General features: G+C 45.5%; 1 protein-coding gene across 2 annotated transcripts in view; it reads right to left on the reverse strand.

The window, feature by feature from the left end:
• The window catches only part of LOC119179800 (putative fatty acyl-CoA reductase CG5065), a 69,223-nt gene extending 60,628 nt beyond the window's left edge, over positions 1 to 8,595 (reverse strand). Inside the window, exon 1 of one of the 2 annotated variants that reach the window (XM_075882126.1) lies at positions 8,387 to 8,595. In XM_075882126.1, coding sequence (XP_075738241.1) covers positions 8,387 to 8,494 — 108 coding nt within the window. In that variant the 5' untranslated portion in view covers positions 8,495 to 8,595. The remainder of the gene's footprint in view (positions 1 to 8,386) is intronic. The other variant, XM_075882127.1, reaches the window with a different exon arrangement.
• Positions 8,596 to 11,707: the final 3,112 nt, after the last annotated feature.

The following is an 11,707-nucleotide window of genomic DNA, read 5'->3' on the forward strand; positions in this document are numbered from 1 at the left end:
GAATCCCGGCTGTGGCGGCTGCATTTCCGATGGAGGCGGAATGTTGTAGGCCCGTGTACTCAGATTTGGGTGCACGTTAAAGAGCCCCAGGTGGTCGAAATTTCCGGAGCCCTCCACTACGGCGTCTCTCATAATCATATGGTGGTTTTGGGACGTTAAACCCCACAAATCAATCAATCAATCTGAATTCGCGTAAATCGACAAAACGCTCATACGGCCGCTCAAAGGAGCAAAGTGATTTTCGTGCTATCAAGTAACGCGAAGCAAGATGTTGTAGAGCACCGTGTGCGCGTGCTCCAGCGACCACGCTCTTTGAGGGACGCAGCTGATCTCCTCGCCCACCTTCTCTGGCCTCCTTTCATGCTTCTGGGACAGGGATTCAAGAACAATTGTTCAAGCTTCATAGCTTAACAAAGTTTTCATTATGTGCCCCCAAACGTAGCTTGGTCTCTTTCAGACTTGGCAAGCGTATACGCACATTTCGTACTTACATTTCTTAGAAAAAAGAAATAACTGAATAACTAACTAACTAAAGAAAGAAAGAAAGAAAGAAAGAAAGAAAGAAAGAAAGCTCATAACCCTTTGAATTTTTATCCTGATAAATGTCAAGGATGTAACGGTGGCTTCATGAACACCACAAATCATAAACTTGCGACCATGGTACTTTAGAGAACAACGAGAGAAGCGTTGAGCCTGCCGTAGGCATGAAACAGAATGCTGGTGATGATAATTGCTGATGATGGTGATCACCCATTCTCCCTACTCAGCCTCCTGCCATTCGGAACACCTTTCTCATCATCCTGTTCTTGTTTGAACATCTCAATTTCGTTTTGCCGCAGGCGTTGTCACGTTTGTACGACGACGAGGCATGTCGGGAAAATAATGAGCCACTTCTAGATTTGCCACCTAAGCGTGATTAGAAACTTTGTCCGACTTTGCAGAAGTGCGATACAAGCCTTGCGTCGTGGTACAAAACACCGCCGATATCTGCGGCAAGTGCATGCGTATACACTCAGCACAAACGTCAGCGAAATCGAGGAAAAAGGGCCGGGATCCCGCACGTGGCGGCCAGTCTTTTGTTTACTCGCCATCGTGGGGCGTTGTCTCTCGTGGAGGACGCGGCAGTCGGAACAGCAGAGGGTGAAAGCCAGGAAGCGGCGTTCCTCTTCAGGCCCGCTAGTTACGTGCAGCGTTTATGCACACGCTTAGGTTAGGGGGCGCCGGAGCAGCCTCACAGGTAAGACGAGAGGCGCAGGGGCTGCCTTCTTACCGATGTGCTGTATAGTAGGAGGGACACATGGAACATCCATGTCGCGTCTATCTGACAAACCGTATAGAGGAAGGGGAAGGGGAGAAGGGATTAGCATAGTCAGCTATCGCCCCAGGCTTAAGAGAAGAAAGCCAGAAATATACATACTAATTACATAATTACAGTACTCGTATTTCTACTATCTTGTGTCTTCGTCTGTGACGATGTTACGGCGCTGCAACTGCTGGTACAGTCACAACACGTTTTCGAGAGAAGGCAGCTATTCGAAAAATAGGTGAAGAGGAAGGGTTGTATTAACGTGATCATTTGTGTGTTCATACAGAAGGCAAAATACTGTTTTCCACAATTTTTAGAATTCGTTTGCCCCAGCAGCAACGCTTAATACGTGAACTGCTCCCCTGGTCCAATTCTGATTCCCTGATCCAATTGTGATTAGACACGGCTTTCGAAAGAATAGCCAGTGAATGAAGGAGTCTGATCCAATCAGCTACATTTAATCTGCACGATTACAAGGCACCCATAGCGCCAATCAGTATGGCCGAGGCAGCTGTCATTTGCGGGACGTTAGGACGACCGTGTTCGGTTTTGCAATGAACCGTTCTTAACTTCGCATAAAGGCTACAGTCTTCAATAGCGCTGCATGCTTCTGGAGAAAAGAAATCGGTATAAAAAGAAGCAGCGCTGCTTTCACAGGCATTGCCTGTGGGGGTGAGAGGGAGAAAGACAATGTCGCCCGCCCCCGTTCTCCGATGACAAACCGCTGTCGCGACCGGCGACCCGAGAAGCGGCTTCGACAGCGAGGGAAAGTGGGAGAGCACTGTGCACCAAAGTGCGAGGTGGAGTGGTCGAAGAGCCAGGCTATCCCTGCACCGGAGAAGTTACGAAAGCCGCCGGCATGCGGACGCAAACACACACATACCTCGTCGTGGGCGCCCGATGTGTGCACGAGACTGAACGCTGATCCGGACGATGTACAACACTGCGAGCTTGAGTAAATATCCGAATGATGATGATGATGATAACGCAAGAGGAAAAACAGCGCTGTAGTCGGTGTACTAAAGTAGGAGAACAGTCCGAGGGGCTCACTTCCTTGTGTTATACGCAACCAATGAAAGCGGTGGGCAATTAAGCCAAGGAGGGCATAGGGGATGTGACTGTGTTGTAATGAATCTCGCTTTAATTGAAAGGTATTAAAGTAATACGACAAATCACCCCTTCGGTCAATGGAATACCACCCCAAAACCTCGAAATAACGCGTCTTATGCTCTACCACACATGACGGAGGGCGCACACGCGTCTATACACTCGCCTAGGTGGCGAGTGTGGAACAATTTTCCGCCAGAGGGCGTCACGGGGACGTGAGCATAGCATAAAGTGTGAGCTGACGCATGCAAACCTTTCATCAAATGCAAAAAAGCTGGTTACCGAAAACGACTACCGCTTATTTGCAGCAGATACCCACTGCAAAATTCCGGTCAATTTGCATTGTTGTGGCACTATAGGAACCGCGTGGATTTCGAGAGTGTTTTAAATTTAGAATGGGGCCCCATCTGTCCTAGAAAGCGACGTTCTTTGCAGTGCGACGCTACAATTTTACCAGAATCTTTCAGCGTGTATCTGCTCCATATAGCCAGAAGTCGTTTTGCTGGGTAACTGGTATTCTTTCGGCAGATATATTTTTTTCGCCCATTTCCCATTCAGTTAAATCAGGACGCGGTTGCTGCCACTGAGACTTGGCACCACGTACAGATGCCCCAAATCCTGGGAATGGAAGCCCTCGCCATAAGGGAATCATCCGAGTGGTTCGTTTTTTCTGTATTACACGTGCACTTACACATGCACTTCACAGTAACCAAAAAGGTACCGTCGTTCATCGCTGGAGGTTCCCGCTATGCCTGTTCATTAATTCAATAAAACGTCTAATTTCCAAAACCAAAAAAAAAGCCGACAAGGCAGTGAATATTGATGATCAACCATATACCAGGAATATGGTTCCAAACCTCAGTGAAACTGACACCTCATGAAAGCTAGTGTGTTTTATTTCCCTGTATCTTGGTTAAAAATAACCCTTGAGCCACAAAACCACTATTAGCTTCTTATAAGCTCCAAAACAATGCCTTCCCGTAAGTCTTCTCATAAATCTAAGTTCTTATGATGGCTTACTTAACGCACTTATTTTCCGCTTTGGATTTATCGTTCCTGGGAAACGGCTATATTGATGTGGTCGCCTCCTTTATTTATTTATTTTTTTGACCACTTGTGACTCTCTTACATTCCATTAGATAGAAGCGTTCTTTGTGACAACTTCCGAGTCGTCAAAAGCCCGTGGCTCTGCCAGCCTTTCGGTTGAGTTGAGATGCGAACGCCGTGAATTGTCGAGAGAACAGCTATAGGCGCCTTCCTATACAGAAGTTGCTGGGTTACTGGTTGGAAGTCTCCCAATTGTTCACATAGAACACGCTTATTTGTACTCACCTGAGCATGAATTATTTGCGGTTTAAGTACAAGTAAATGGGAATAAGTTCAGCGTAAGCCAACACCGCGCTTCCTTTGGCTACATCCAAATCCTCTGGGGACAAAGACATGTGCCACCGCCTTGTGTTTCATTAAAACCCTAGCATGTTTTGGTCCCCTTTATCTGCGTGCCCCGCCGCGGTGGTCTAGTGGCTAAAGCACTCGGTTGCTGACCCACAGGTCACGGGATCGAATCCCGGTTGTGGCGGCTGCATTTTCGATGGAGCGAAAATGCTGTAGGCCCGTGTGCTCAGATTCAGGTGTAAACTATAAAGAACCCTGCACAGCCGAAATTTTTTAGCCCTCCACTAAGGCGTTCCTCATAATCATATGTGGTTTTGGGACAAAAAACCATCCCTATTATTATTATTATTATTATTATTATTATTATTATTATTATTATTATTATTATTATTATTATTATTATTATTATTATTATTATTATTTCGTTCGAGTTCCCGGTCAGCCCAGTGAACTTGGCAGCTCGCATTCATCACACAATGCTGTGTGCATAAGAAGGATGAAACTTTCCAAGTCTCAAGATTTGCAAGAAACTGACGCCCGAAATCAAGTTGTACGTTTCTCCAAGGATACAGAATGAACGCTATCGGAGAGATGGATATGCTATCTCTACGTGACCGCAAAACACTACCCCAGAGGGCCTTGGGGGTCGCAGTGCACGGAAAAAAAACTTCCACCTCACGACACGCACGGGTTGAGGACACGAGCTGAAGCTGCGAAAATGCGAGCAAACCAAGAGGGCCGTGTTTGCATTGTCGCGATAGATCAAAGAACCAACAACGGTGCTTGATCTATGCGCCGTAAACAGATCGAAAAGTTTACTCCGAATGTGGGACACGACGAGCTGTGGGGAAGGAGTAGAGTCAAAGGAAAGTGAGACACGGGGCGGACAAGCCGTCCCATCATGACAGGCACGCGTAACACCGCTCATGGGTGTCTCAGTTGACAGCGGTTACCGGGTCGACGTAACGCTAGCTTTCCTTGTGTACACACCAAAGTGGGTTCATGGACTCCTTTTTTTTCTTTTTCTTTTTCAGGTTGTCACGTTGTCAATGCCAGAACTCAAGGTGCCGCTTTTCACGAAACCGCCAGTGGAGAGAAATATTAGGGAAGAGTCGACGTCGCATATTCATTGAAACTCGAATAAGACTGAGGGGTGTATATTAGGCCTTGCTGGCCAGCCATCGCAAGTTGGAGTAAAATTGATGGAACGCACAAACTGTGGGGCATCAGACGTCGTTATTCTCAGCTCCTTTTGAGAAGATATTAACCAAATATGCTGCTCGTAAATACGAACATTATGTTCTTATTTTGTTCACGCGCTTGATTATGCAAAGGTTAGACAGCAAGCACAGTTAGGCTGTTGATCAAATACGTTAAACGATATGAGAATGGCGACTTACTAGTCTATTATAAATCAAAATGAGTTTTTATCATGAGCTGTTCAAAGCAACTGTTCTGATATTTCCGAAAGTGTTTGAAAAAAAATGGCTGAACGTGACAAAATTGTCGACTATGTTTTTTTTTTTTTAGTTTTCGATGTAGACCACACTTAAATTTTACATTGTTTGAGCGCGTAATTACATTTATCAATCAATACACGTTCAAATAAAACTATAAGAGTACTAAAACAGTATTAACGCATGACCTAAGACAGAAGTCTTAAACTTACATTAGATATCGAGACGCAGTCACAAAGTTTAGTCCTGCAAAAAGCAAGAACAGCTCCGCCCCTCCCCGGCCCAAGATCCCAGCTAAGGTTGCCATCTTAAAGGCCTTTCCCATATCGCATATGTGGACCATTTTTGAAGAGTATTTGGCGTCGGAATTCGAGAGCGTATCCATACCAATTTCTACAATGATTAAAATCCGGACGCCGATGCGGAAGTGCAGTTTTTGTCGTTATGGTGCGAGACAAGTTGACCGTATGAGGTGGCTCACGAAAAAGCAAAATGCAGAAGACCATAGTCACGTCTGTAGAGCTTACCCGAACAAATTGTTATTTATAAAGATGTAGAGCTTACTAAAACAAATTGTTAGTTATTAAGACAGGCTAGAAAATAATTCGAGCACCATTTAGCAATGCAATGAACAGTCACAATACAAAAAAAAAGAAGAAAATATGGGGCGAAGCTGTAATGTGTGGGCCGCGGGCCACTTGAGAAAGGTGGGCGGCCCACGCGTTTGAGAGCCTCTGCGTAAGAGCTTACGTGCGTACAGCATTTTGATTAATAATGCGGCTCCCTATAGAACCAAAACCAGCTTGTTCTTACATTTGCATTTTGCCGCTGCACTTGCATCTGCGTAATAGTGTCATACATTGCACGCAATGAATTCACTAGTGAATTTGCATTTTTATGCAACCTGTGCGTCGACTTAGTCGAGAGTTTCATCATAGTTGCGTGCACTTCAACATAATTACACATTTTATTTATTTATTCATATTTTTATTTATTTATTTATTTATTTATTTATTTATTTATTTATTTATTTATTTATTTATTTATTTATTTATTTATTTATTGCTTTGGCTGCGGATCACTTCAGGCGTCCATCGTCAAGCTAGACTGCTAATGCCGCAGGCTGGCTTCTCTATTTGCTGTCGTTAAATAATAATAAGGAAACAACCACAACAGTCCTGGGGTGGTTGTGCATACGTCGAAGCACACATAAAGCAAGCCGACTTGCGGTCAAACAGATAACGCGTCCATTAGGTTTCCCCGAAGGCTCCTCCGCGCGTAAAGGACGTTCTTTGCGCATACCGCATGAGCGCACGAAGTCGCTCGTTCTACACGCAAAGGTTGCGCGGCCGAGATAAAAGACTGTCAGCTAACGCGAGAGGGATCACTCGCCTAAAAAAAGCCTCAATTCCGGAACAGCAACAAACGCAGCCTCATCAGGGGATGTCAAAACGCGAAAGGCGGCTCTTGAAGATATACTTTTATCGGCAGGTTTTATAATGGCCCGGAACACTTGTGCGTCGAGAAGCCGAGGATCGGTCCCAGAATGTTGCCTCGCGAAAAATTCGTGTTCGTGGATAATGTAATAGAGAAATCTGGTAGAATTGGCTTCCAGTAATAAACAGTGATGTTACTGGGAGGGCCTCAGTAGTTCATCTTTCACGGTAACACGTGCAACGTCAGAGAACTGTCTAACCTCCCTGTCCTTCCTTCCCTTCTTCCCTTCCTTCCTTCCTTCCTTCCTTCCTTCCTTCCTTCCTTCCTTCCTTCCTTCCTTCCTTCGTCATCCTCCTCCTCCCCCTCCTTTCATACAACCTCGGGCAAAAAGCCAGATGCCACACACTGCCGTTGAAAGTTCGAAGGTAATCTATGAAAGTTCGGTCAGCTCTTTGAACACCACTGCAGCGTATGCATGTGTCGGGCGGATGTGTAAAGCGGCACAATATCGGAGCAATGCCAAAGGTCAAGTTCTAGCACATTTCCTAATGAAATTCCGAGACACATGCTTCAAGAATACTTATACTTCATGCAGGCAAAGCTCCATAGGTGACATAAAATATAACTCCAGTGATGACAACACCACTATTTGGTCTTGTACTCGTAAATAACAGTTGAAATTTATAAAAGGTACGCTGGGTCAGCCTCAAAACAACATGCCTGAATTTCCGACATTATCTTGATGCTCTGGCCGAAGAATGAATTGAAAGCCCCGCCGCGGTGGTCTAGTGGCTAAGGTACTCGGCTGCTGACCCGCAGGTCGCGGGTTCGAATCCCGGCTGCGGCGGCTGCATTTCCGATGGAGGCGGAAATGTTGTAGGCCCGTGTGCTCAGATTTGGGTGCACGTTAAAGAACCCCAGGTGGTCAAAATTTCCGGAGCCCTCCACTACGGCGTCTCTCATAATCATATTGTGGTTTTGGGACGTTAAACCCTACAAATCAATCAATCAGAATGAATTGAAAGTACCCGAAAAGAAGTACTGACAAATTCACAAGCCGTACAGAGCAGTGCAAACACACATAACCTCATTCGCAGCTATTTAAAGCTATCAGCACTTTTTACGCCATGGAACCTTAAGCGTAAGGAGGTGAAAAGTGGCGTTACAGTGTAACAATAACGATGACAGTATGCGGTATATTCACAATGGTGGGCAATTTCATTTGAATAGACAGGAAGAATACGTAAGTTTTCGGACTCCATAAACGCGCAGTGTGTTTAGCGGCACTTTTGTCGAGTGACAGAATCGCCGGACATGTGCGATCGTGCTCAAGTCTGCGGCTCTATAGGCATCAATGACGATCGTTACGGCGTGACGTGGAGGTGGCCTGACTAATGCATCAAGTTTGCGCTCACTAACAAGACACAAGTCACAATAGTAACGCGTCCTTGCAGGGACAACGGTGGGCGGGTTATTTTAAAGCGGCAACTTCGCAAGACACGGATAACGGGACAGTGCAAACGAAGCACAAGCTATAGCGTGCTCAACGTCAAAGTAGGAGAACACCGCATCAGCTGCCCTGCCGGCACGCGGCTCACGTGCACTCCGGTACAAGCCCTTCCAGAACCAAACAAGGGCCCGTCCACACTGCCGGCCTGATGTCTCACCCCATCGAGACGCTCACCTTGCCAACGAAGCCTGTAACTCCCGTAATGAGGACGCTGCTGCGGGCGAAGAACCGCGCGATTCCGGGCTCCAGCGGTCGGCCTAGCGTATCGGTCATTCCAGTCATTGCGCGCTGGTCTTCCGGTGGTGAACGGCGGTGGTGCCGCTAGGAGTCGCGGTTGTTCGGGGCCCTCGTAAGGTCCGCCGGGGACCTCAGCCTCCGGGACTGGGACCGGGAGGCATGGTGACGAGGGCCCTCGATGGATGTGCGCACTTAGCTGCAAGGGACACGCTGCTGTGGTTGCGGGCACCGCCGTAGGCGCTGCAGCACCCAGTGCGAGGAAGACGAAGACGCGGAGCCAATAGAACGGTCCCGCCATGGTCGTCGTCGTCTTCATCGACCACTTTGCAGGCACAAACAAAAGATGCAACAACCTTGCTAGCATGGGTTTTCTTCCAATTACTGCACAGGTAAAAGTGGCACAGCGGCGCTGTCTGCGCCTGGAAACGCTGGGTAATAAGTTGACACTTCAAGTTGCTATCCTCTTCACAACCACAAGACGCCTCGAGAAAGAAAAGGCCTGTAGCAACTGCTGATCCTTTAAAAACGAAACTATTCTCTGAACCTCACCGGGCTCTGCTAATCATGAATGCTATACTGGCTAACAATTACTGAAGGGACTTCTGCATATGTTCTTCCGGTCTTGCTTGCAGCCTCTTCAAGATGACTTTTAGCTCTGTTCAAAGTTGAACGTAGGTAATTGGGTAGTCTAAAGGTGGCGGAGAACTCCATGAAGTAGGTACCTATACAACCAGCACCCCACTACTGCTCTAGATATAGAAATTTTATATTATTATTATTATTATTATTATTATTATTATTATTATTATTATTATTATTATTATTATTATTATTATTATTATTATTATTATTATTATTATTATTATTATTATTATTATTATTATTATTATTATTATTATTATTCCTGCTACTACTACTGACGAGCAGCCATGGTATACGGTGAAAGGCGAATAGGACGCCTTTCAAAAATTAGTACGATACGCAAGAAGTTGTGAACGGTGGTTGTGGATGGCAAAGCGCTTACTTCTAGTGCCTCTGTCTTCGGTGGCTTGCTCCCAATTTTCGAAAGATATACGCATACCAGCCAGCCCAGCTCGCCATCTTGTTGTGAATATGACGAAGGAGCTTAGCTGTATGCAGATTTCAACACATGGCGCATTGGAACAGGTGCAATTGTTCATATCTGTTTAGAATATCATTCTGAATAAAACGTTTTTGACATGAGCTTACACGAAGTGTTTCAGAGACGACTTGTCCCAACTATTGAAGCGAGGGAGTTCTCGACATGGTTGTAAGTTTTGCCTAGCCGATATTCACTAAAGGGACGGACGAAAGTAAAAAGTGTTTTAGAAAGTAGAGTAACCGCACTGAAAGAAGCTGTTGGCCAAGCTGAGACTGACTGAAGCTTTGCTTTGCTATCCTTGATACATGGCACGTACCCACTTTGGGGGACTAGCCAAGAATGCAACGTAGAGCCTGTTAAATGTTATTTTAGGCACGCTATGAAATTTAAAACCGAAAATAGGGAAATGAAATGGCAATATACGTGAAATATTCAATTTAGCTACAAGTATTATGCTTTTGAGCCTGTATTCCAGACTGCCGTATTAACCTGACGGGAATAGTTTTGAAAACTTTAAGTTTTAACCTAACGAAATGACGAAGAATTTTAAACACCAGATTAAAATGACACTCGTTGAGTATATTTAATGAAATTACACACGGTATCAAAGACATCCATGTGGCAGTATCCAAAGCCTGAGGCACCGAAGCATTTTCCTCCGAAGTATTTTCCTCCGATAAGGTCAAGCATATTTTTGTAAAAATGTAATCAGATTTCGTCATTGTCAACGAGAGCCCTATCGCTATCCCGCGCCGTTTGTCGCAATCACTTTTTTTTTCAGCTCTTTAACGCCAAGCTAAGGGGGAAAAGTATAATGAGTCATTTGTTTGAGATTGAAAATGCTCCTCTTATTACATGAGATAGTCATAACCGACAACACATAGCCTAAAATTACTGCCATTCAGCCAACAATACGCACACAAGCCAGCTTAAACCAACGTTTCTAGTCTAGGTAAGTTGCAAAACTCCCCGTGTCAGACTAATCGTCACACGGCGCCGGGACAGCTTCCGGTTTGGTGGCGCTGGCGGCGCAACAAGCTTCCGCTAGCAGACGAAAACGCGTAGTCGTCGTGGCAAGACGCCGTGGTGGCCGTTCTGCAAGAGCTTTGCCAACAGTATATTATCGAGATTCGTTGTGCTGCCGCAGATACTTGATACTGCGTAATATTAAGCGGTGTAAGGCAAATACTGTATAATTTTGGTTTTCTGCACTGCCCACAATAAACAATGCTTGATATATATAGCATGGTATATGAGTTGTCGGTTAGTTGCTAGTTAGTGTACGTTCACAATAGATTTTTAGACGCGAAAAATCCAATTACAATGTCTCGCATCCTTTTTTGTGGCTAACGTGGTTGCTTGGGCGAGTTGGTACGACATGATTCACATAAAAAACAGCGCCAATAACGAGAGACAAGAAAAAGAAGGAGACAGCCAGCGGCACTGACCGTGTGGCCGTGTTTTTCGGGCTTGAAAATAAATTACAACTATGTGGCGCAATCTCGTGGCTTTTGTCTAGTTATGTAGTCAGCTTTTTTTTTTTTTTCATGTCAGTCACATTCTTTAGCAACTTGGACCGTCGAAAAGCTACGCATGCGGCCATTTTCTTGAGTGTGTCTTCCCTCTGCTTCTTATGGAGTTCCTGTAATGAAACCTTTTAACACAGCTGCAGCCAAAGCTTCGAGCAGACACCACACTTTGGGGTATCGGTGAGCACTTCATAGCCATTGCTCACGAGTCTGCCTGTTGATGCATTGGGACAACATGAACACACTTGCAGCTTTTCTTTGTGTTCCAGAAGTTCGACCCATAGGGTGATGGCATCTGCATTGCCAGGCGACTTGGCTAAGCGATTGTGACGGCTGCTAATGGTGGCTGTCATGTCTTCTGCGACGAAAACGCATTTCTGCACAAGTAGCGCTTTTTTTTCTTTGAGCCCTAGAAACACCGCAAGACATCTTGTCTCGCCATCCTCAAAAACTTTCCGCCAGCATGCAAACAAACGTTTTCTATGCCTTTAAGCGAAATGACGCCACTAGTTGACGACGGCATGTCGGGACTTATTTCACTCTCTTCAAGCTCAGTGCTCGGAGATAGTCTATTCTTTTTCGCCGATGATATTCTGGAAAAGACCC

The sequence above is a fragment of the Rhipicephalus microplus genome, chromosome 2, assembly GCF_043290135.1.
Source record: "Rhipicephalus microplus isolate Deutch F79 chromosome 2, USDA_Rmic, whole genome shotgun sequence".
Lineage (NCBI taxonomy): Eukaryota > Metazoa > Arthropoda > Arachnida > Ixodida > Ixodidae > Rhipicephalus > Rhipicephalus microplus.